The sequence below is a fragment of the Euprymna scolopes genome, chromosome 40 (genome assembly GCF_053919585.1).
Source record: "Euprymna scolopes isolate OS-2025 chromosome 40, ASM5391958v1, whole genome shotgun sequence".
Lineage (NCBI taxonomy): Eukaryota > Metazoa > Mollusca > Cephalopoda > Sepiida > Sepiolidae > Euprymna > Euprymna scolopes.
Window position 1 is genome coordinate 66,756,057 of NC_136521.1, and position 25,383 is coordinate 66,781,439.

Consider the following 25,383-nt stretch of genomic DNA (forward strand, 5'->3'; position numbering starts at 1 on the left):
TCCATATAAATTCGAAAAGATAACTGCTGAGAAGCTCCCAGCTGGTCCTGTTGATTCCCTACCACCAAATATTTTCCTTAAAGATCATGTGCTTCTTCGCCATGCATTGATTGGCGTCTTATGTCAGATTAGCCGGGGTGCCCGGTGTTGCCCAGGTGTTTGGAGGTGTGTAAAAAAAAAAAAAAAAAAAAAAAAAAAAAAAAAATGTGGCAGTAGGCAGGCAGGCTTGAACCCATGCCGCGCAGGCGGAAATGAAAGTAAAAGAAAATCTGTCGTCTTACCACTACTCCATGACGCGACCGAAAGTTCAGAACGTTAAAATTAGGCAAAGTCAATCCAACAACCAATACAATAAACTGCAAAAATGGCTCACAAAAAAAAAAAAGAAATCGACCCCTTCTTTTAGAAAACTGCCCAGTTGAGGGTGAAGGAATTAATGTTTTTGGGCAATTTTTCGATATTTGTTGTCCGAGACATAGAGCTTCAAAATGATACCGATCTTGTGAAAATCAGTCGCCTCTGTTGAAAGTTTTAGGCAGATATACAAACATACATTACAATGAAACCCGAGCACATGACGTCATGTTCCGAACAAAACCGAACGGACGGTGAGTTACATCTCATTCAAATTCTGCACAAGTACCAAGATTTATTTACTTTCAAAAATAGATGCAGTTATGCCTGATTAGTTGAACAGAAATGTTTAAATGAAAGTCTAAACTTCACACGAACAACAGAGTAATAACAAAGAGGTGTATAAGGATGGCGGGTTAGGATAGTCAGATTGTAAGTGGAATTGTCCATTTTAATAATTTTTAATTAATTCATAACTCTACTTTCGTCCCACCAGTTATCTCCCCTTTCAAGTTCTTTGCATCTGAAAAGAAAAAAAAAAGAGGAAAGAAAGCTATAAATGGTCAGCATAAAAAAAGGAGATATATAAAAAAAAAAAAAAAAAAAAATGAAAATCACAAATGGAAATTGGCTCATGCCTGGGTTAGAAGCAATAACCTCTACATTAGTACTTTAATAGAATGTGCTCGGATGAAAATCATAGCAGTTGTGCCCCCCCCCCTCAACGTACATCTTTCTGACCAACATGACAAGCAGCAAAATCTTACCCCTTCACCCTCGAGGTATCTATATGCCGGAAAGCCTTCCACATTAAAAGTTTCTTCCTGTGGACTGATAGACCCTGAAAGTCCCGCCCTGTTTCTCTGACTATTTGTGCATATTTTCCAACGCCAAAAACGATTTCTTTATCTTTTTATTGATTTTGTTTAAAAACAAAACCTTCCCCTGCTTGTATAATGATAAAAAAATAAATATTTATTCATTTTAAACTACCAATAAAACTCATAATGATAAAAAAATAAACATTCATTTTAAACTACGAATAAAACTCATAATGATAAAAAAATAAACATTCATTTTAAACTACCAATAAAACTCATAATGATAAAAAAATAAACATTCATTTTAAACTACCAATAAAACTCATAATGATAAAAAAATAAACATTCATTTTAAACTACCAATAAAACTCATAATGATAAAAAAATAAACATTCATTTTAAACTACCAATAAAACTCATAATGATAAAAAAATAAACATTCATTTTAAACTACCAATAAAACTCATAATGATAAAAAAATAAACATTCATTTTAAACTACCAATAAAACTCATAATGATAAAAAAATAAACATTCATTTTAAACTACAAATAAAACTCATAATGATAAAAAAATAAACATTCATTTTAAACTACCAATAAAACTCATAATGATAAAAAAATAAACATTCATTTTAAACTACCAATAAAACTCATAATGATAAAAAAATAAACATTCATTTTAAACTACCAATAAAACTCATAATGATAAAAAAATAAACATTCATTTTAAACTACCAATAAAACTCATAATGATAAAAAAATAAACATTCATTTTAAACTACCAATAAAACTCATGATAAAATAAATGTTTATTGATTCTAAACTACCAGTAAAGCTAAAATCTATAAAATCCCCTCCTTCCCTCACAAGTGTCCGCTTGCCTTTTAGAAAATATCTGCACATTTAACATATTTTTTTTTTTTTTTTGTTAATCAGGAAAAAATAACAATTTTATAGTAAAATAATTATAGATTTATCTACAAGTGTAAGCCATGTTTAGTTTCAGAACAGTTTCCGATGGTTCGTTGTTCTAAACAAGTCTTGAGAGGTGACTGGTTTGCAGTAGACAGAACAGTTTCCGATGGTTCGTTGTTACACACAAGTCCTAAGAGGTGACTTGTTTGCAGTAGACAGTTCCACAGAGCAAAAGATTCTTACCGTGTTGAAATGGAAAAAAAAAACATGTGAAATTACTACAGAAAAGGTTTAATATTTATGCAGCAATTCTGGTTTCTGATTGGTTGGTAGCAGAACGTGAATTAATTTGATTCATCAGTTCCTAGCAGCATTGTTTATAAATAGAATCGCCCGACTGTGTGGGATCATACCCCATTATGAATCGAAAATATTGCAACAATTTATAAAGAATCTGAATTGGAATCAGTAATTGTATCGGGATCAGGAAAAATATTGGAATCACTAATCTATATATCTATAAAAGTGAAATTGTCTGTGTGTGCACATTTTCCTACCAAATTACTCTGTCAATTTTCAGTCTACAGACTCAAGATTTGACATAAGGAGTATTGAGATTTTGGGAAAATCTTTTTAATCGATTTTCAGTCAGAAATTTGGGAGTCAAAGTTCAACGATTTGACTTTTGAAAACTCTACCAAACTCCTCCACCAATTTTGGGTTTAAACACTTGAAATTTTAGATGTAGGTTCCTTGGAAATGGATCAAACTTTTTAATTTGATTTGAGCCTAAAACAACGAATGTTAAGGAGTTTAAATTGGAGTCAAAGTTAAAAAAAAATTTGACCTCACAGCCAATTATTTGTCTAAACATTTGAAATTTTACATAAAATGTATTCAGACATAGGACAAGCTTTTTAATTGGTTTTTGGCAGAAAATTTGGCTACCAAAGGGTCAAAGTTCAAAAGATTTGACCTTTGCGGTCTCTAGCAAACTATTCAGCAAATTTTGGGTCTAAACATTTGAAATTTTACATAAAAGGTATTCAGACATGCAGCAAGCTTTTTAATCAGTTTTTTTGGGTGAAAATTTGGCTGACAAGAGGTCAAAGTTGGAAGAGTTGACTTTTCCAGACTCTACCAAACTCTTCTGCCAATTTTGGGTGTAAACACTTGAAATTTTAGATATAGGTTACCTAGACACAAGTTAACCTTTTTAATATATATATTGCGAGCCTCTCACTGCTTTATCATTATTTTCATGGCAAGTGCTCGTCTGAGCTTCAATCTATGGTCCCCCTTCACCAACTTTCACGAAAAACACTTGTCTAGCCAAAACCACTATCAATAATTTCCCACACTCTTTATCTGTGCCTAAACCTAAATGTAGATTCCATGAACAAAGCTTCTTTCTTAAAACTGCACGCCTCTGGAACTCTCTTCCATTTGCCTGCTTTCCAGCTGACTACAATCTGATTGTCTTTGAGTTCAACATAAACAAGTTCTTGATGAACCGTCTCCCCAAGTAATCCAATTTACAAAATTCCCAGTACTTATGTTTACTATGCTATAATCACATTGATTAATGTATACCTATTAACCCTTATCCTCGAGTGGCCTACAGGCCTTGATAAGTGGTGATTCCTGTGTAAAAAAAAAAAAAAACTCTCAGAAGTAAGACATTATCAATGGTTGCCAAAAATAATTATGAACAATCGTAAAATCTAATTAAAAAAAAAAAAACTGATGAAGAAAGTTTTTCTTTTTTTTTTTTTTAAATTCTAAATAAGCAGTAAAAAATGTAACACATTACTCTTTAGACTTCTTCTTTTTATTCCTCCATCTCCTCAAACCTCTTCTTTCTCTTCCGCTCAGTTGTCTCGAACTGGACACACATGTACAACATAATACTGAAAAGTATTCGTAAAACAGGCAGTGATGTAACATTGCGGTGATGGGACAGGGGTTGGAGCTTGGTTGATAGTGCGACCCTGTCTAAGAATGAGAAACTACTGGCAGATATCATGCATCCCTATGCCTGTTTTACACATATTTTAATGGAAGGTGCTCCGACGAACTACAAGTCCTTGTGCCCCCTTCGATGTAAATACCCCGAACAATCCCAACAAGCAGCAAAATCCCACCCCTACACAGTAGAAATCTCTAAATGCAAGAAAGCCTTCTACTCACATTGTTTCTTCCCTAGGACTACTAGACTTCGGAATTCCCTTCTGGATTCCTGTTTCCCTTACATACAGAAGTTCAAGTGTAATGTAAACAGACCTCTTACTGCTCAGTCTCTGCATAATACTCTACAAATTAAAATGGCACTGGGCCTTGTTTGGAGTGAAAATGCAAAAAAGAAAAAAAAAAAGAAAAAAAGGGGGGGGCGATTTTGTTGCCAAGCGAATTTGTCAGGGATATGTACATCGATGGCACACAAGTGCAACGAGTTCATCCGAGCACATTTCATTAAAATACTTGTAAAACAGGCACACTGGATTTTTTTTTTTTTTTTTTTAAATTTAATTATTTGGACTTATTCTAGTTGTTGTCTTCACGACGTTTCGGCCAATTATTCCTCTGGCCTTCGTCAGGTTAATAGCGACAGGATAGGAATGTCGAATCCTCCAACTACATCCACAGCAATTGCTGTCTTCAATAGCCGTTGTCATCTCATCTAGTTGACCAAACCGTAGTCAGATGACAAGAGCTATTGAAGGCAGCAATTGCTGTGGATGTAGTTGGAGGATTCGACATACCTATCCTGTCGTGGTTGACCTGACAGAGGCTAGAGAAATGATTAGCCGAAACGTTGTGAATACAACAACTAAAAGATGAGGATGATAATCCAAATAATTAAATAAAAATCATACAATTTACTCATCTCCAAAATAATTCCAAACTAATTCAATAAGGCACAGTGATGTAGCATTGCGGTGATGGGACAGGGGTTGGAGCGTGGTTGAGAATGAGAGACTAGTGGTAGATGCACCAGCCCAAATGTGACAAAAATAATTCCATGGATGGAAGAGTCGTGACTTTGTAAAGATAAAGGATGCTTTCCAGAGTGAATAATATTCTAGTATGGCAGACAATCTATGGCAACACTTCAAAAGCCAGCAATGACATAGATCTCTCCAAATCTTTCTCCTCCGACCTTGAGCACATGGTGCAATAGATGGTTGGTTAATTTTAATGCATCCAAAAACCAAGAGTATCTTTTCACTACCAACACTCTGATCCCCCACTGGATCAGCTTCAATTGATTATGAACAGCTCTCGCCTCAAAGAGCTTCTGGGACTGATCTTCACGCCTAACCTAAAATGGAAGACTTGCATGAAATCAAGGTCACTGGAAAAACGGTTGCATCATTCTACAGCTCCAGAAGGTACTTCACTCCCGACACAATCCTGTACCTGTACAAGAGCCAGATACATCCTAAAATCGAGTACCGTTGCCGCATCTGGGCAGGAGCTGTTTGGAGCATCCCTACCTTCATAGAGTTAAAAACTGGCTTCAAAATGCCCTTTTCTTCTTGCTGTAACCTCTTTCCCAGTGAAGAGATATTGCGCGCCTATCTTTGCCCCATCAGTATTTGGTACTAGTGCACTTATTGATCCGTGCTGAAATAATAACGTTATTTAAAAGGCCATTCTTAACATGGGGAGGAGAGGGTGTTTTGTACCTATTCCGTATTTTAACCTTACGATTGAATAAAAAAACATATCATAAAACTTTAATTAAACTTAGAAATACGATTTAAAAAATAGCGCGGATCAGTAAGTGCATTAGCACCTAGTATTTTCATGGTAAATGCTCGTCTGAGCTCCAACCTATGATCCCCATCTGTCAAACTGTCACAAAAAGCACCCGTCTAATCACAACCACAGTCAACAATTTCCCCATACTCTCTATGTCTAAATGCAAATTCCATGAAAAAACGCTTCTTTTGTGGAACTGTTGCACTGGACTGCTTTCCAGCTGACTACAACACGGTAATCTTCAAGTCTAATGTAAATAAATTCCCATTGAGCTATCACCTTAAATAATTGAATTCTATCCAATTTCTACCATTAATGATCACTACGCTCTTGTTGCAATGACCACCGTACATTCATCAACCCTTATCCTTAAGTGGCCTTCAGGTCTTGATATTGGTAACTCAAGTAAAATAAAAAATTTAGTAGTTCTTACCTGTGTTGTCTGTATTTTTATCAGATTCTTTTTCAGAAAGACAATCTAAAAAAGAAAAAAAAAAAAAAAATTTTAAATGTTGGTTCTTGTCCAGAATTTCTCCATGTTATAAAAAAATTTTAAAATAAAGAAAAATCTGTAGGAAATTACAAAAATCATGTGAATTGATGAAGTAGTTTTATTTTTAAATAAAAAAAAAAAAATAAATAAATAAATAAATAGATTTTTATAAGTATCTAAGGAGCGACTGTCTTGGCCACCATGTTGAAAACAATCTCAAGAAACAGGGGAGATAACTTAATAATTCATGCTTAACAGATTTGTTGCAATGCCTATGAATTCCCATTAACCACTTAACAATTATTTTCTAAATAAAACTAATCAATTTATGTGATTTTTTTCAATATTTATTTTCGTTTAGTCACAGATACATACATCATACCAACTTTTGTTTTTTAATATAGAAGGAATTTTGAATAAGAACCCAATTTAAAAAAAAAGATTATCTCCCCTTAAATTTATGAATAGCTACAAAGACAAGAGGCTACAGTTGTTCGTTGTAAATTGGACAGAAAATGACCTCAGTCAGAAGCGAACACTGAGTCGGTCGATTCAAGATTGAACAACTATGCGAAGTATGTTTTTGTTCATAAAGAAAAGGAAAAATCTTTCTAGACTGAGGTAACTGATTTTTTTATCCCAATGCCAGAGAGCTTTTTTTTTTCTTTTTTTTTTTTTTATATAGCTTTATTTCCCTTCCACATTAAAAACTGACCTTGGGCTTAACTCTGGGACACAATTTTTTTCCAACACTTTATGTCAATAAAATGGATTCGTATAAAAGATACATTATATGAAGATTCGTTTTCTCCATGACGAAATCGTTGTTTAAGTATAAATTAAAAATGCAAGTTCAGTAATAAGCCGATTCAACACGGATTTTTTTTTCTTTAAATAAAACATTTGTTTGTTTATAAATCAAGCTTTTCTACATAAAAAAATAAAAAAAAATCACGATTTATTTTTTAAAAATCTGCCTTGAATTTATACTTAAACAACGCTTTATTACAGCGAAAACATATTTTCAGATTGCGCAACCATGTATATCTCCCGGTTTAGGCATTTAAATAAAAAAATATTAAAAAAACACTGTTGGTAACAGTGCATGCGTCTTGTTTTTCTTGGGATAAAAAAAGATGTATCCTCACTAAGACGTGATTATGTCGAAAAGTTTGATTTATAAATAAGTAAATGACGTTTATTGGTTATATGTATCATTATTCATCGGACTACTGTTCTCTTCTTGAGTGTGACTTTCACAACGTTTTAGTCGATGGAATTTCCGACCTTCTTCAGGTGTATCTTGTTGAACTTGGGAATGTTTCTGTTGAACTCGGGAATTTCGAGCGGAACCCATTATTTACTTCACGGGAGTAGCATACTCGTGTTCCATCAGCCATGACTGGATAGAGGTCCTAAGTAATTCGCAAATGTTTTTTTTGTTTTGTTTTTTTCGGTCGCCCATACTGAGGATTGAACCTTCAACCTTCAGGAGAAGTTCACTTTTACAATTGATTTTTCCCAGTAATCTAACCACTGCGCCATGGGTCCTTGCGAACAATTCTAGTACAAATTTTAGGAGCCTTAGACCTACTTTTTATTTCTAGTTGTAAATATCACTATTTTATTACTAATCATTACCATATATTAATGTATATCTATCTCTATACTTATTACTTGTATATATTAATGTTTTTACTAATTACTTGTATGCATTATCTATTGGTTATAATTACTGGTTCCCATATCGCATTGAATTCTATACTAGGTCTACTTAGTAGTCAGTTATTCCCCAGCGTATGTGCTGCTTCTTTCAGTTGTCTTACTCTCCACAGTTCCTCTCTGTCTATAATTTTTAATTGGTCCCATAATGGTAGATGGTTTCCTTTTTCCGCTTGAAATTCCATCCAAATTCCTGAGTTAGACAGAAACATTTCCGAGTTCAACAAGAGGCATTACAACATATTTCGTAAGTTTGAATTTTTTTTTATTGCATTTTCACCCCAAACAAGGTACAGTGCCACTTTGATGTAGGGGGCTACTATCTGGGAAATAATTTGTGTGGGTACCATGTAGGGAGTTGAGCAGCAAGATATCTATTTACATTACACTTGAACTTCTGCATACCAGTACAATTGGGGAACCTGGAAGGGAATTCCACAGTCTAGTAGTTCTGGGGAAGAAACTATTAGAGTAAAAGGCTTTCTGACATCTGGGGATTTCTACTGTGTAGAAGTAGGATTTTGCTTGTCGGGTTTGTCAGGGGTATTTCTGTCCAGAGGGCACAAGGGCTTGTAGTTCATCAGAGCATCCACCATTAAAATACTTGTAAAAAAGCAGAAGGATGCAACATTTCATCGATGGGACAGTGGTTGAAGCCTAGCTAACAGTGCGAGACCTATTAGGTTGACGACTCTTTTGAACTCTGTTTAAGAGGGAAAGACTAGTAGCAGATGCACCAGCCCAAATGTGGCACCAATACTCTATAAATCAGCGAATGGTGGCTTTGTAGAGTTACAGGATACTCTCAGGTGTAAGTAACTTTCTAGCACGGTAGAGAGAGTCCACATTCTTTGCAGAAGCTTTAGCAATGCCTTCAATCTATTTGCTCCAACTCATGTTCCCCATGAACATTAATCTGAGGAGCTTGAACAGAGTACTTTCAGGTAACGTATCACTAGTTATGGCTATTAGTGGTTGAGATGGTTCCAATCTTAATCTTACCTTGAGGAGTGTAACTTCATTGAGTTATCTCCCTTTGTTTTGTTTCTTTAAATTGAGTTTTCTCCCTTCGTTTCTGTTTAACTTGTTTTCAAAATGATGAATAAGCCAACTGCTCATCCTCACGCGATACTCCTGATCAAAGATCTCCTAGGAAAATTTGGTCAGGCAACCTTGTCCTATCCTGCATATTCTCCTGACCTAGCTCCTTTGTACCTCTTAAACAAGCCCTTGTACCCCCACCTTTATCTATGTAAATACCGCTGACTAACCTAACAAGCAGCAAAATCCCACCCTACACTGTCTGATGTTGAAAAGCCTTTTACTGAAATACTTTCTTCTCTTGAACAGCCAGACTTTGGAATTCCCTCCCAGCTCCCTGATCTGTGTAATATAAACAGACATTTGTTATAGGTTAATTTATAAGTTAATAATAATAATAAGTTAATTTATGTCTCACACAATCTTCACTGCTGGTTACTTTTAATGCATCTAAAACCAAGCTTCACTCTTTACATCATCAACATTCTGATCCCCATCTGGCATCAATTGAAATGAATGGCTCTCGTCTTCAGGAGGCCTCAAGTTTTGACAAGCTTCTGGGCTTGACCATTACTCCTGATCTTAAATGGAACACGTACATCAAATCTGTTGCCAAGGCCGCTGGAAAAATGGTGGGATCTTTTTATCGATCCAGTAGATATCTCACTGCTGATGCAATTCTCTATCTATATAAGAGCCAGGTATGTCCAAGGATGGAATACTGTTGCCACATCTGGGCAGGAGCTGCTAGAAAGGACTTGTCCTGCCTTGATAGAGTTCAAAATAGACTTCGTAGCCTCGTAGGAGATGTCCTTTTCTCTTCCTTGCAACCTCTATCTCACAGAAGAGATGTTGCGAGTTTGTCTCTGATGTATCGTTATTTTCATGGAAAGTGTTCGACTGAGCTTCAATCTATGGTCCCCCCTCGCAAAACTTTCACAAGAAACACTTGTCTAGCTGTAAACACTATCAATAATTCCCCCCACTCTTTATCTGTGCCTAAACCTAAACGTAGATTCCATGATCAAAGCTTTTTTATTAGAACTGCACACCTGTGGAATTGTCTTCCGTTTTCCTGCTTTCCGGCTGACTACAATATGGTTGTCTTCAAGTCTAACGTAAATAAGTTCTTGATGAGCCGTTCCATATAAGTTATCAAATTTAACAAATTTTCATTACTAATGATTATTATATTGTCCAATTTCTACTGTACACTCTTTAACCCTTATCCTTGAGTGGCCTCTTGGCCTTGATAATGTGTTGATACCTATGAAAAAAAAAAAAGAAAAAGTCCAATGTGAACAAGTTCTAATTGAATCGTCCCCCTAAGTAATCCAAGTTACAAAATTCCCACTGTTTACTATGCTAAAATCAAAATGACTAATGTATACCTATTAACTCTTATCCTCGAGTGGCCTCTGGGCCTTGATAAGTGGTGACACTCATGTAAAAAAAAAAAAAAAAAAAAAAAAAGAAGAAGAAATAAAGAAAGAAAGAAAAGGGAGGTAAGGAATTCCTAGATCAAATCAAAAAAGACGATGACTTTGTAAAATTTAGAAAGAGACAAGCTGAAACTACTGTCAAAAATTTTCCCCACTCTTTATCTGTGCCTAAATCCAAACGTACATTCCATGAACAAAGCTTCTTTCTTAGAAGTGCACGCCAGTGGAACTCTCTTCCGTCTGCCTTTTTCCCACCCGACTACAACTTGGATGTCTTCAAGTCCAACATAAACAAATTCCTGATGAACCGCGCCCCTTAAGTAAGACACTTTATCAAATCTCCAATACTAACGATTACTACGATACTATTCCATTGATTACTGTACACACAATAACCCTTATCCCCGAGTGGCTTCCGGGCCTTGAAAAGTAGTGACTTCCATGTAAAAAAAACAAAAAAAACTCACCAAATTCCTTTGCTAAAAGCACGATATCTTTACAAAGATATTCTTGCAATTCTTTGTCTGCCTGATGATTAAAATACCAGTCTTCAATATCATCTTCATGGTCTTCTACGAGACGGATACACTAAAAAAAACAAAAGCATTACACAAATTTATAATATATAAATTTCCAATCCACGCCTCCTTGAAGAGAAAATATTTAAGACCGGGAAAAAAATAAATAAATCGTCAGAATCCACGGGAGTGCTACTAAAAGCAGTAAATATGGTTATAAATATGATTATAGTTATATATTGTATATTTATATTTAAATCAGTTGCTTTTTTAACTCAACGGGGTTAAACTACATTTATTTGTAAGGAAAACACGTTAAAATAAGTTAAAATACGTTAAAAATAAGTTAAAGCAAAAAAAAATATTGTTGACTTGTGTATGTTTTGAATAGCAGCAGTAGCTTTTAATATCAGACTTAAGGCACAGGCGGCCATGAAATAGGTAAACAGACAAATTTTTTTGAAACCGGAAGTCAGAAACCGGATGGACGGTTTAAATGCCTAGCATGTAAGCTGACCAGAGCTTTATATATATATATACATATATATAATTAGCCTGGGTGCCTGGCATTGCCTGGGTGTTTGGAGGTGTGTGTTAAAAAAAAAATAAATAAATAAAAGAAGTAGTAGGCAGGCAGGCTCGAACACGTATCAGGAAGAAGGAAAAGAATGTGAAAAAGAAAAGAAAAAAACATGATGTCTTTGTCGCTGCGTCCATCACGAAACTGGAAGTGGCAAATGTTTGAATTAAGGCTAGTTAATCGAAAAGAGGGGATGACTTTCTAAAACATCAGCAAAAAAAGTGACCCCCTCCTTGTAGAAAAGTGTCCAGTTGAGGGTGAAGGAATTAATGTTTTTCGCCAATTTTTTTTATATTTGTTGTCCGAAGGGTTGAGCTTCAAAATAATACTGATTTTGTGAAAATCGGCCGCCTCTGTTGAAAGTTTTAGGCAGACATACAAACATATATATATATTTAAACAGATATGTGAGATTTATATAATAGAATAGCGAGGGGTACCTGGCGTTGCCCGGGTGTTTGGAGGTGTGTGTGGCTTTGAGTAAATCAAAACAAAAGAATAATAAAAAATCGTTTTGGTAGATAAGTAGGAAGAATTGAAGTCGAAGCCTTGAGATGCAGTTCGAAAATAATCTATATATATATAAAAGCGAAAATGTATGTATGTATGTATGTGTGGGTGTTCACTTTTTCTGTATGTCTACAAAAGGCTTTTTTTCAGAGAAGCGGTCGCTTGCTTCACAACTTTTTAAAACTTTTTATATCACATATAAATCGTAATATTTCACAGTTAACGAAACTCGCCTGCCTATTTAATTTGCTCGATTTCAGGAAGATAAATATTTAACATTTGTTGCTCGCTGCATGTGGGTTAGTCTTTTTCCTATAACATCTTGGGGGAAAAAAAAAAGCGTTCAGCAGTAAATGAAATCCCGCAGTCAAACTTGACCTCATTAACTCATTAAAACGGGCACCTGCCAAATCCAAGTAATTAAATAAATTCAAACGTGTTTCCGTTAGCATGTCACGGTGGGAAAATGGTCAACGTCGCACGTTTTTTTTTTTTCACACTTTAATTTACAACTTTGCCTCAATGGTTCGGGTTCGATCCTCATACTTACTTTTTGTTTTTAACCTCACCCCCCACCCCTGGAGTTTCCACACACACCTACAAACACCCGGGCAACGCCGGGTACCCCTCGCTAGTAAAGTGTGAAAAAAAAAAAAGAAAAAAAGTGCAACGTTAACCGTTCGTCAACCAAGAAATAGCAACGGAAAGATGTTTGAATTGACATTAATGAGGTCAAATATAAGTAACGTTGGGGAGAAACCAGCTCCCCATAAAAAGGGGATTGTCCAAATTGAATAGCAATCGTCTGATCTAAGGAATTTTCCTCGCATTAAAGTTGATTGCTGGCGCAATTGCCGAGAACAGTGAAAAGTTAATTTGAATTAGTTTCGCTTTTTATACGAAAAAGCCGAATCAACACGCAAGAAGCCAAAATAGCAATAATTTTGTAAAAGTCGCTGTAAATAAATCTAGACGCAATGCATGTTCCCAAATCCTAGATATTATTATCTAGGGGGTATATAAATACTTTTAAGCAATAGTAACGACCCCGGGACTGTCGGCGGAAAAAGTCTTATATAGATTACATGGATAGTGAAAACTTCAAAAACATTGATATAAGAATGATACAATTGCTAGGTTATACAATTCTTTAAGACAGGCTTAGATCTGATGACTTCAGAAGAACATTAAATCTACACAGGTTTCATACAGGTTTTCAATGTCCATTTTCAAGAACTTTCCAAGACTTTTTAAGCCCCTTTTCAAGACCTTCAAGATAAAAATTGTTTTATAAACAAATTTTAATATAATACACCAAAAAAATATATTTTAATTATCATATGGAAAAATGGCCTTCAAGCTAAGATTACAGTGTAGTATCTGTCCGGATGCTACACTTGGGTTAATTTGTCCTTAGTCAATGGAGGGGAAAACCCTTCTAACTAAGGCAATTTATACTTTTGCCTATTTCCAGAGTGCTGGGTTTTCCCCTACATTAAAAAAGATCTTGTATTACAATTTGCTCTTATGGGGGGTGGGGGGGGGGGGCGCAAAAAAATATTTTAATAGTATTTATTTCAATTTTAAATTTCACTTCAGCCACATCCGTAGAATATATGGATAACATGGAGTAGTTTTGTGATAAAGGGATGTAACTTTTGCATCAACAATACCGGAAAGAACATATTTATTTGGATTTTATTTTTAATATCTAAAAATTATTTAAAAAATATTTTAATAGTATTTATTTGGATTTTAATTTTAATATTTAAAAAATGTTTTTAAAGTATTTTAATAGTATTTATTTTGATTTTATTTTTAATATTAAAAATTATTTAAAAAATATTTTAATAGTATTTATTTGGATTTTAATTTTAATATCTAAAAATTATTTTTAAAATATTTTAATAGTATTTATTTGGATTTTATTTTTAATATTAAAAATTATTTTTAAAATATTTTAATAGTATTTATTTGGATTTTATTTTTAATATTAAAAATTATTTTAAAAATATTTTAATAGTATTTATTTGGATTTTATTTTTAATATTAAAAATTATTTTAATGGTATTTTCATCAATATTTTAAAAATGTTTTAATAGTATTTATTTTGATTTTATTTTTAATATTTAAAAAATATTTTAATAGTATTTTAATCGATATTTCTTGGTTTGCGTGGGCACAACAGACACTTGATTATCTGGGGACGGAGTACGATGGGTTTCCCTCATCATTGCAGCATTCAATTTTTGTAGGTCCACCATCCTTCTTGGTGATCCAATCTTTCTGTGGTGCAACCACTATCCTTGAACACAAGACTGTAGGCATAACTGCTGGTACTGACTCAATGATGCGTAACGCAATATCCCTATCTAAATCTTCCTTCACCTTTTTTTTTTCCAATAATGGGGGGAGGGGACAGAAATGGCTGATGGTTTCGCTCTCGGCGCAAACATTATATCCAGTGTAACGGTTGATGAGGGCAGGTATTATATGCACTTGATTTGAAGTGCTCCAGTAAACATTGTTCTAAACGTTCCCTATTATTTCCGATATGGGTAAACAGGATTCTTGTAGGTTTGTTCAGAACCATTTCTCTTTTGGTCCTATCTCGTTATTTGAGGTTGACATGTCAGCTTTCGGTATCTCCGTGCTGACTCGGATAAGTAAAATCCCAACATGTTATGTTTGACGTTCATTTTCGTTGCCAACTGTTATGTTTGCAGGTTGAACCAAAGAACGTATGAGGCAATACAGTTGTAGACTCAACAAACAAAGGTAGATCAATATGAAGTGTATTAGGAAAAGTATATTTACAGTATATTTACATAATGGTTGTCAGGTAAGAGAGTCTTGGCTGGAGAACATATCTGCTCTCGGCTCGGCCTTCAGTGGCTTCTGGTTAACACACACTCAGACTAACTGAGTCTTGTTATTTATGTGTAATATTATCCACATATATAAATGAGTGGGTACCACCACAACAGTAAACGACGTGTTTGGTTTTTTTAAGGCCAACTTTAATATGCATAAAAAATTATTCCTTTAATGTGCAGTAGGTTGTCTGTGATTCCATATATCCTATACGTAATTGGTATTAGCACGTTGGCCACTCAAACATGTTTGAAGACCAGTATCTGCAATGACCTGGATATGGTGTATTCGATGATAAGTCTCTTCATCTATATGATTCCGGTATCAAAGATACTTTGACTTTTATGGAAGGTGGCAGTTTGGGGGAGGGCTCTTTTGAATCTATCTCTGCTCTATGCAAGATGTGGTATTGTTGCTAATTGTCCTGCCACACCCTTCACATGGATTATTTTGAGGGGTTCTGGGTTTCTTCCCCTTCTGAGATGGTTACTTCTCAGACAACATTGAGCCAAATGTCAAACACTCGTTTAGGCTGCTTTGCAAGTGAGGAGTCGATATATCCATTATATCTAGACCAACCTATTGTCAAAATATTGGCATTAGCCAACAGCTTGCATTGGTATTCTGCAATTGCAAGTTTAGCATTTGGCCAGCCACCATGTCCTCCGAATAGTTTATCATCTGTCGGCAGCTCTCATTAGGACATTGGACAGTAAAATTGCAAAACCTCGCTTGGGACCAAAGCTTTGCTAAAAACTGTGCACCCCCCCACCACCACCACTTTTTTCTGTCTTGTAATGTGGAATCTATATCTATACACCTATTGATGTAGACCTTTTACCGCAATGAGTTGTATATGCTGTAAGAGTTGTTCTTCCATGGCTATATCGAAAGCTTCAGGCCCTACTAGTCCAAACAAAAGTCTGTTTACCTCATTTGAGCAACTGTTCTTAACTCTTTGCGTATTTCCACGGGTTGGTTAAACTGCACATTTGTTTTTATTGATGAATAATGCCCAGTCCTTGTCGGTGTAACCATTCTCGATCACAGGTCTGTCCGTTTTTTTAATGCGGGGCCGGTTCGACACATTTTCCTGGCAGCACGAAGCTCATTGTTTTCTTTCGGTAAATTTATCAACTGATGAACTCGTTGCAAGTAATGTTCGTCATCACATGTCCTGACGCCATTACTATTCGAATTTCAGTAAGAAAACGATCCTGTAAAAATAAAAGCTTTTTTCCGATCCGAGTTGAATAAGAAAAAGGTCACCAGGGTCCGAAGGAAAACACTGATATCTTCTTGCGTTAGTAAATGTAAAACAGTTGAGGTAGCAGGAAATGAAACAACGACTTACCGTAAAAATTTGTTTTATTCTTGTGACAATTTAAAAAAAACAACTAGGTTGTTGTTGTTGCAATATTTTTAATATATAATGGGGGGTGGGTAGAGCTTTAAATGCTGCCCACAACAGCATTATGTGACACAAGGGCTAAAAAGCAGGGCGTCAAGCAAGCTCCCCCTAAAGGAGAAGTACTTTTTCCTAGCAAAAATTGCCAGAGCATTCATGTAAGCATTTCCTGGTTGGGGCGCCTCAGGCAGCAAGCAATAAACTTACCCCCACCTGAAACCCAGGTGGAAAGGCCTGGGAGGGTGGATCTCCTGGATGATACCCAGGTGGCGTACCTCAGTTTGACAGATACTGAGCCAGTTCCTGGCCCTGCACCAGTAAGCACTATTGTCAAAAACAAATGAATGACTGCTACTAAAGCCGCAAAGGGATTTATCCCCACCATATATAATAGGGGTATGCTCGTTGAAGGTTGGGAGATTTTATTTATAAACGCTGCCAATAGGAACTGACGAATCAAATCAACCAATCAAAAACCAGAATTGCTCCATAAAATAAAATCTTTAGCATTCCAACACATAATTTTTTTGTGTCAATACGAGAAAGATCTTTTGTTCTTTGCTTGCAAAATTATAAAGTCCAGGACCTATACAGAACAGCTACCCACTGAAAATTCTTCATATCCAGGACTTGTATGAAATAGCCAAAGAAAACTGCTGAAATAAAACAGGTCTTCCAATTCAACAAAATTAAAACAAAATTAATAAGATAACCAATTTTTTTAAAGATTTTTCATTTTTTTCTCTAATACAATTTTTTTTGTAAAAAAAGAAGTGTTTTTTTTTTTTTTTAAATCTATTTTTCATGTTTTTTGTATTTTTTCTCCGTTTTTTAACTAATGTAAAGTAAACTTTTTTGTGTTAGTTTTTTCATGGACAATTTTTTTTCCTGTAGAGCAACCGTTTTTTTTTTTTTTTTTAAATTTTTATTTATTTTTTTAATTAAATTGAATTAGATGAAGACAGCCGGGATAGTTGCTTAGGATTAGGTAGACTTTTCTACAGTTGCATCAGACAATGTCAAAGTGGGGTGAGAAGAGGCAGCGGATGTGGAAGAAGCTACGCCAACCGGGTAGCTTTCCGATATATGGTTTAAGATGGAGACAAAATTTCTGTCTCTGGCATATGCAACTGTTGATCCAAGATGGAGATATTCATCTTGTATAAAGTTCTTAGGAACGGCCGTTTGAGGGTGTGTTGTTTACTTAAGTAATTGACTGTTTTTTTTCTTGCAAAAGTCTGTCTGCTACTTTGAGTGGCTGATCGGCGTCTTACATCAGATTACAGTCAAGCCCAAGCGCATGACGTCATATTCCAAGCAAAGCTGAGCAGACGGTTAGTTACGTCTGGTTCAAATTCTGCACAAGTACCATTTTTGGAATAAGACTTGAGTTGAGAAAGGATCGTTTGAAAGTCAACTTTAAACAAACGTTTAACTAAATACGATGACGAAAAAATGTTGAAAAAAAAAAAAAATGTGAAAAATGTGAAAAGGAAAATGATTGCTACCTTTCTATGTAAATCCGACACTTCCACAGAGGGCGTATCCCAGAGATCTTCAGGAATACCAAGGTCAACTTTAACACCTTTCATCCTGAAAACACAGAAGAAAAAATATATAAAGAAACAATAATTTTATTGAAGGATTAGAAAGGAGACCCGACATTGTCCAGGATTCCAACCTATCATACGTTTATTGTCATAGAAATCTGTGAAATTGCACACTTTTTAATCAAATCAATTGATTGCCTGTTTTAGCACGACTTGTTAAATAATGAAGGTTGGGCAACACCAAAATAAGACAGAATGAGAATTCAAGTAACAAAACTCCCAGACATCACCAGATGACCCAAGATATCGAGCGAATAACAAATGATGGATTTAGATTTTGATTTCTGACGCAATAGTTTTTGGAATAAAATAGTTACGAGATGCATCGTACAAGTTGATCTGTTGCCCATCTCCCTCTCTGCTCGCATCACACGTCTAATCATCAAATAAACAGTACTGTTTGGATAAAATGAATTTGTCATTTATTTGATAAGCACAGTAATACTTTGGACGCGTGTTTGGTGTCATTAAATGTACAATTAAAAAAGAAACAGGATCGAAAAATATCAAAACTCGTATGCAACAGGAGGTCTTGAATTGTAGGCCAAATGAGATTTTTTAAATGATTGGACAGTTTACAAAAACTCTGGCGAAAGAACTGATCCATTAAATTATTGCCCAATTAGCTTCCTTCCTCTTTTTGCCAAAATATTTTAGTCCTTAATTAATCAAGCTCTAGTCCAACACCTTACAGCTACTAAATTACTATCTGACCACAAATATGGATTTAGGCAATTGCGTATAATTTATCTTCTCTCTGTCTGTGTCTCTTAAAAAGTGAGCAAGGGAGGAGGAGCATGCAGGAATCTCTTTATATCATCTATCAATCTATATATGTCTGTCTGTTTTTTACACTATATATATATATATATATTTTTTTTTTATATAGACAAATATTACATAGTCGCTACACTGAACATGCTAGTGTTTCAGACAATTGGTCGGTAAGGACCAAAAGTTAGGTGACGTAATAAAGGTTGTGTATCACTGGAAGCGTCAAGTTCTCAAATGGAAGAATTGAGAAAAAATATTTTTATAAAAATAAAATGGTTAATTATCACCCAATTAGCCTCCTCCCTCTTTTCGCCAAAATATTTGAGTCCTTAATTAATCAAGCTCTAGTCCACCATTTTACAGCTACTAAACTTCTGTCTGACCACCAATATGGATTTAGGCAAGATCGTTCTATGCAGATATTCTAACTGTAATCTCTGAACGTTTATACCAAGTACTGGATAAGGCAGAGGTGGGGAGGGCAGTAGCCCTAGATATATCTAAGGCTTTTGACAGGGTATGGCACGATGGTCTTCTGAGGAAAATAAAATTCTATGGTATTACTGGACGAATGCTTAGCATAATTAGATCATTCTTAAATGAGAGAAGAATCCAGGTTGTCCTCGATGAGCGTACATCCAAAAAATTTTATATAAATGCGGGTGTACCTCAGGGATTGATCCTTGGGCCTTTATTATTTCTGATATTCATAAATGACTTACCTGATAAAATTGTCTCTGAGATGGGTATATTTGCCGACGACGCCATGCTCTATAGCAGATACGTGGGGAAAACTAATGAGCACATATCTAAGGTAATGGCCAAAACCCTAGAGGAAGACCTTCAGTCTGTAGTGGAATGGGGACAAAAATAGATGGTAACGTTCAATGCTGCCAAGACAAAACTCGGAAACACGAGTTGGAATAGATACATCAAGATCATTGCTAAGGCTGCTGCAAAGAATGTGGGCTCTATCGTGCTAGAAAGTTACTTATATCTGAAAGTATCCTGTACCTCTATAAAGTCACCATTCGCCCATGTATGGAGTACTGCTGTCATATTTGGACTGGCGCATCTGCTACTGGTCTTTCGCTCTTGAACAGGGTCAAAAAAAGAGTCGCCAACCTAATAGGTCCCGAACATCATCTAAACTTCAGCCCTGTCCCATCGACGAAATGTTGCATCCCTCTGCCTGTTTTACAAGTATTTTAATGGTAGATGCTCTGACGAACTACAAGCCCTTCTACCCCCCTCGATGAAAATACCTCCAAAAAACCCGACAAGCAGCGAAGTCCCACCCCTACACAGTCAAGATCCCTAGATGTAAGAAAGCCTTTTACTCTAATAGCTTCTTCCCCAGAACTACAAAACTTTGGAATTCTTTCCCAGCGTCCTGCTTCCCCAACTATACTGATATGCAGAAGTTCAAATGTAATGTGAACAAACATCTTGCTGCTAAACTCCCTACATAGTACCCCTGCAACTTAGGTCTCTGATAGTAGCCCCCTGCATCAAAGTGGCAATGTGCCTTGTTTGGTGTGAAAATGTAATAAATTATTTAATGCCAAATTCAGTCAGTCTGGTAACAGTTTTTATGGTTTAAGTTTTTTTTTTTTTTTAAATATTTTCGAATCAAATATTTATTTATGGTATTTGGTCTTCTTGTTTTGTAATGGAAAATTGCTTTTAATTTTAACTTTGCAGAGCATGATGGAGTTTTGCACGGGAAAATTTATAAAAATACAATAATATCAATGTTTGATGAATTTTAGGTCAGGAAACCCATATCTTCAGACAGCCTGATCTGGTAGCACCAGAGTAGATTTTGAAGACATTGACCATCTTGCAAATTTTCAACAAAAAAAAAGTCTTACTCCTGGGCAACGAAAACGTGATATTGAATACAGAGAGAGAAAGAGAGGGAAAGAAAAAAGAATGAGAAAAAAAAAAGAATGAGAGAGAGAAATAGAGAGAATCTTCCATAAAGAGAGTGTATTAAAAAATAACATCGATGCATTTTAGGTCCATTTGTAGTTGAAACTGGATGGTCAAATTCAATGGTGCCAAGACTAACTTATTATTTACTTTAATAATCATAAGAAACGTTCTCAACCACTGATTATCATGGCTAATGATACACTACCACAAAGTACTTCACTCAAGCTCTTAGGCTTAACATTCACAGACAACATGAATTGGAACAAATACATTGAGGCAATTGCCAAGGCTGCTGCAAGGAACGTGGGCTCTCTCTACCGTGCTAAAAGGCTACTCACACCTGGGCTGGTGCATCTGCCACTAGTCTCTTGCTCATAGATAGCTTTCAAAAAAAAAAAAAAAAAGAGTCGCCAACCTAATAGGTCCTGCACTGTCAGCCAAACCCCAACCTCTGTCCCATCGCCAAAATGTGGCATCCCTGTGTCATTTTTACAAGTACTTTAATGGTAAGTGCTTGGACGAACTCAAACCACTAGTACCCCCTCAATGTAAATACCCAACAAACCAAACAAGCAGCAAAATCCCACCCCTACACTGTAGAGATCCCTAGATGCCGTAAAGTCGTTTATTCAAAGAACTTCTTCCTTTGAACTGCTAGATTTTGGAATTCCCTCCCAAACCCCTACTTACCTGACTGTATTGACATACAGAAGTTCAAGTGTAATGTGAAAAGACATCTCGGTGCCCAACTCCCTACATAGTATCCCCGGCAAATCTGGTCCCTATTAGAAAATCTATTTTGGAAAAAGTTTACTTTCACCATGACTAATGTTTTTGCAAAATTTAAAAAAAAAAAAATCCAAGGTGTGATTATTGAGAAAAGTGGAAAGAGACAAATGGTAGTGAATTACTAGGTCCAATCCCTCCTTTGTTAAAGGGGTGGGGGGGGGCGACCAAAAAAGGAAGCCAGTACCTTTAGACAGCCTGATCACAAGGTAGAATTTGGAGATATTGATCCATTATATAGTGAGGACTGGAGATGGAACTTTCAAAATGTCAAAAAATGTCTTACAAGAGAAAAATGATATTAAATGAACAGTGTCAGAGTATGCATGAAAGAGAGCAAATTTTACCCCGTTCCATAATGACTGTGTATTACCTTAAGCCATGAAGGGTCTGCATGGTTTCACTTCTTCCTTTTGCGTAGCGCAAACTTCCTTTTTTTTCATGATGAATGTTGTATTTGAGCAAACGGTCACATACGTGTGGCTCGTGAAGGGCTTCAGTTAAACGCAATTCTCTGTCCAAAAACAGAAATAAAATGAAATAAATTGCTTGTGTGGTACTATTGACATTTCTCCCTCAAGTGTTAGGTAAAAAAAAAAAAGAAAAGGTAGCGAGTTTAGTAGAAACACCAGAAGGAGGAGGAAGGTTTTCAACAAGGCACACAAAGGCAGCTGAAATAGGATTGTTAATCAAGGTGTGGCAGTGCTTGAGGGAAAAAGATCAGACATACAGGTCGATATACAAGGTGGAACGATAAAATTGTTGCCCTAAAAAAAAAAGAAAAAAAAAAAAAATTTTTTTTTTTAAATTTAAAAAAAAGACATGATTTTATTTCTGTTTGATGAAAACCATTTTTCTTTTTTTTTGTTGCAAAACCGGAAACTTTGTTTAGTCACATTTAAAAAAAAAAAAAAAAAAAAAAATAGGTGAGCGTGTTTGGTTTAGTACATGTATAGGGTGAAGTGATAAAATTGTCACCCTAGAAAAGATGACATGATTCCATTTCCGTTTGATGAAAACCAATTTTCTATTTTTGTTGCAGACCATCTACAAGTTGGCCAGTTGTGTACAAATCCCAAGAGCGATAAGAACCTTCTATTATGCCTGAAAGTTACACAATGATCAACGTTCCCAGGGTGATGAAAACAAAGTTTCCGGCCATGGTTATACTCTTTGTGCTGTATAGTGGGTGAGAGATATTGTTCTTATAACGGCATCCGTTATAAACGTATAAATTTTATGTATTGTTGCTTAGCCAGGGGATATGATATCGACGTATAAACTGAGTCATGTTGTATCAGAGAGTTATCACACGAGTATATTTTATAATTCATATTTACATAAGGTATCATTTTTATAAGAATAAAAATACATGCTTCATACCATTTCTTTCTTCAAGAGTTATTTTATTTTCATTGCTGAGCTCCGTGATGAAACATGAAATGACCAACATCATAACCAATTGAGACCTCCGTTCTTCCTTCTTTTATGAAACCACAGAACAACACTTATTTTTAAAATATAAATTTATTTCAGCTGTCCAAATGGTCTTCACAAACAGTCTGCATTTCGTGTCTACATGCTTGTTCTTCACAGCCTCGCTTCCTGGCTTGAAGTACGTCTGTTCACTTGCGTGACTAAACTCAAACTCTCAACTGACTAAACTTTCCAACCTCTTGATCTCAGTTCCATTATATCATCATTAAAAAGCACACGTCTCTAGATGTACGACCTTTCCACATATGCTTGCCCAAGGTCATTTTGTTTATTTAACCTAATTTATGTAAACATCCTCAGCTAAAACCCATTGCTACACTTTTTTCTATAAACAATAATTAACTCCCAATATAAACTATTTTAACAATATCATTGGATAGATAGACAGACAGATCGATAACTTAATTTTTAACATTATTTAACATTTGGTGTGGTTTCAAGTCAACACCAAAGTGTACCTGGACGGGCTGAAGAGTATGGTGATCTCCTGGTGCAATCACGTTACTGCCGCCAAACCCCGAGTGTGGCAGCAAGACTCAGCACAGGCCCACAAGTCCAAAGAGACTCAGGCTTGGCTTCAGAAGGTGTGCCATGACTTTGTACCCTTCTCTCACTGGTCCCCCCTCCTCACTTGACCTGAACCCGCTAGATTACTTAGGTTGGTCATACGTCGAAAACATCACCAACATTACCTCCAACAACACCAAAGCCAGCCTGATCGCTGCCATCCGCCAAGTATTCGCTAAGCTCCTGCCAGCACTTGTGAAAAAGGCATGCTCCCAGTTCTGGACCCATATTGAGGCAGTGATTGAGGCTGAAGGCAGCTACATTGAATAGATGTCAGCTCTACTACATAATCAAGTTACCCGAATTGATTTTTTCAATATAAATTTTAAAATAAAGCTGTAGTGTTGTTTTCTTTGGGGGCGACAATTTTATCGTTCCACCCTGTATTTAGAGTTGGTTTATGGACAATTTTAGGAATGGCAGTGAATTTTGCGGCAGTTTATAACATGTGGGGCAGTCTTAAGTTTGCGACGGTTGAGGACAATTTGCAGCTTTGGAAGTTGAATGCAAGTTGTTGCTTAAAGCAGATTGAAATAAGTGACGGTATCTGTCAAACATAGCCGCCACAGAAGACAGAGAGTCGTTTCCTGTGATGGTGCTGCATATCTACGCAGAGCCCAAGCGATATATACAGAATGTGTTGGTGTTTTGTTTCTTTATTTTAGTTGTTTATTTTTTATACTTTTGAGCCACTCTGCACCCCTTGGTAGCCACCAATGTGAGAGACGACGACGACGACACCGCTTGAAGAGAAGATAAAAGTGGTTCCATTTTATTTTTTTTTATATTGTGAACACATATGTACCCCCTCAGCAGCCGACAATGTGAGAGATAACGACAAACATGGCCAGAAGAGAAGATGTGAGGGACGACCACTGGAACAGCGTTAGGTGTCAGTGATTGTTGTCGAGCTGTGAGTGGGGAGCATGTGGTGGCACACTTGAAATCAAATTTTTTTTTTTTGTGTCAGTCTTTCATGCTTTAGTTTGTTATAGAATTTTTAATACTGAAAACCTACTTTTTGCAAAGACAGAATTAAATAAACAGACAAATGAAAAAAACAAAATGGAGGTGGAATTTCAACAGAAGAACATACAAAACATTTAAAAAAAAACATATGCTTATTTATAAAAAATACTTCGTTTTTTATCAAGAAAATTAATGAAATAACTATTATATAATTTTTTCATGGGAAAATTTAAATTATTTTTCAAAAGAATTTTTTTTTAAATCCCAGGCATTGTTCATGATTTGGGGGTGTGGGGTAACCAGCAGAGTTATCCCGGAAAATCCATTCTGGCAAAAATTGATTGAAGAAAGTGCAAACAAATGAACAGGAGTGAATTACTAGGTCCAATCCCTATGAAGAGAAGTTTAGGATAATAGAGAAGAAATAAGAATATTAGGATTTTTTATTTTTGCGATAATAAGGTGGGCTGCTGAGAGAAAAACATATTAGGTTGTTGGGGTTATCAATTTATTTGTTTAAGATAACACCTTTGAGCAATTTCAAATGTTAAAATTAAATCTTGCTGCTGCTCGCCGAGGTCTTGATGAAAAATATTCTCATAATATGATTATTAGAGATACAGATCACCATAGATTGTCGAGAATGCATGGTTGAACAAGTCGAGTTTATTTGGGTTGTTCACTTGTGTCTGAATTGTGTTCTGACTCACAAGGACTTGTTTAGGGATTGCTGATCCTTCTCTCAACCTCTCTGCTGAGTGAGCTCGGGTTTTCCTTATCTTGAAAAATTTGACAAGT

General features: G+C 35.6%; 1 protein-coding gene across 2 annotated transcripts in view; it reads right to left on the bottom strand.

The window, feature by feature from the left end:
• Positions 1 to 170: 170 nt before the first annotated feature.
• The window catches only part of LOC145265594 (protein canopy 4-like), a 51,406-nt gene continuing 26,193 nt past the window's right edge, over positions 171 to 25,383 (bottom strand). Inside the window, exons 3-7 of one of the 2 annotated variants that reach the window (XM_080121601.1) lie at positions 21,926 to 22,066; positions 17,953 to 18,037; positions 11,022 to 11,142; positions 6,290 to 6,334; positions 171 to 877 (exon numbers count right to left, since the gene is read on the bottom strand). In XM_080121601.1, coding sequence (XP_079977727.1) covers positions 825 to 877; positions 6,290 to 6,334; positions 11,022 to 11,142; positions 17,953 to 18,037; positions 21,926 to 22,066 — 445 coding nt within the window. In that variant the 3' untranslated portion in view covers positions 171 to 824. The remainder of the gene's footprint in view (positions 878 to 6,289; positions 6,335 to 11,021; positions 11,143 to 17,952; positions 18,038 to 21,925; positions 22,067 to 25,383) is intronic. The other variant, XM_080121602.1, reaches the window with a different exon arrangement.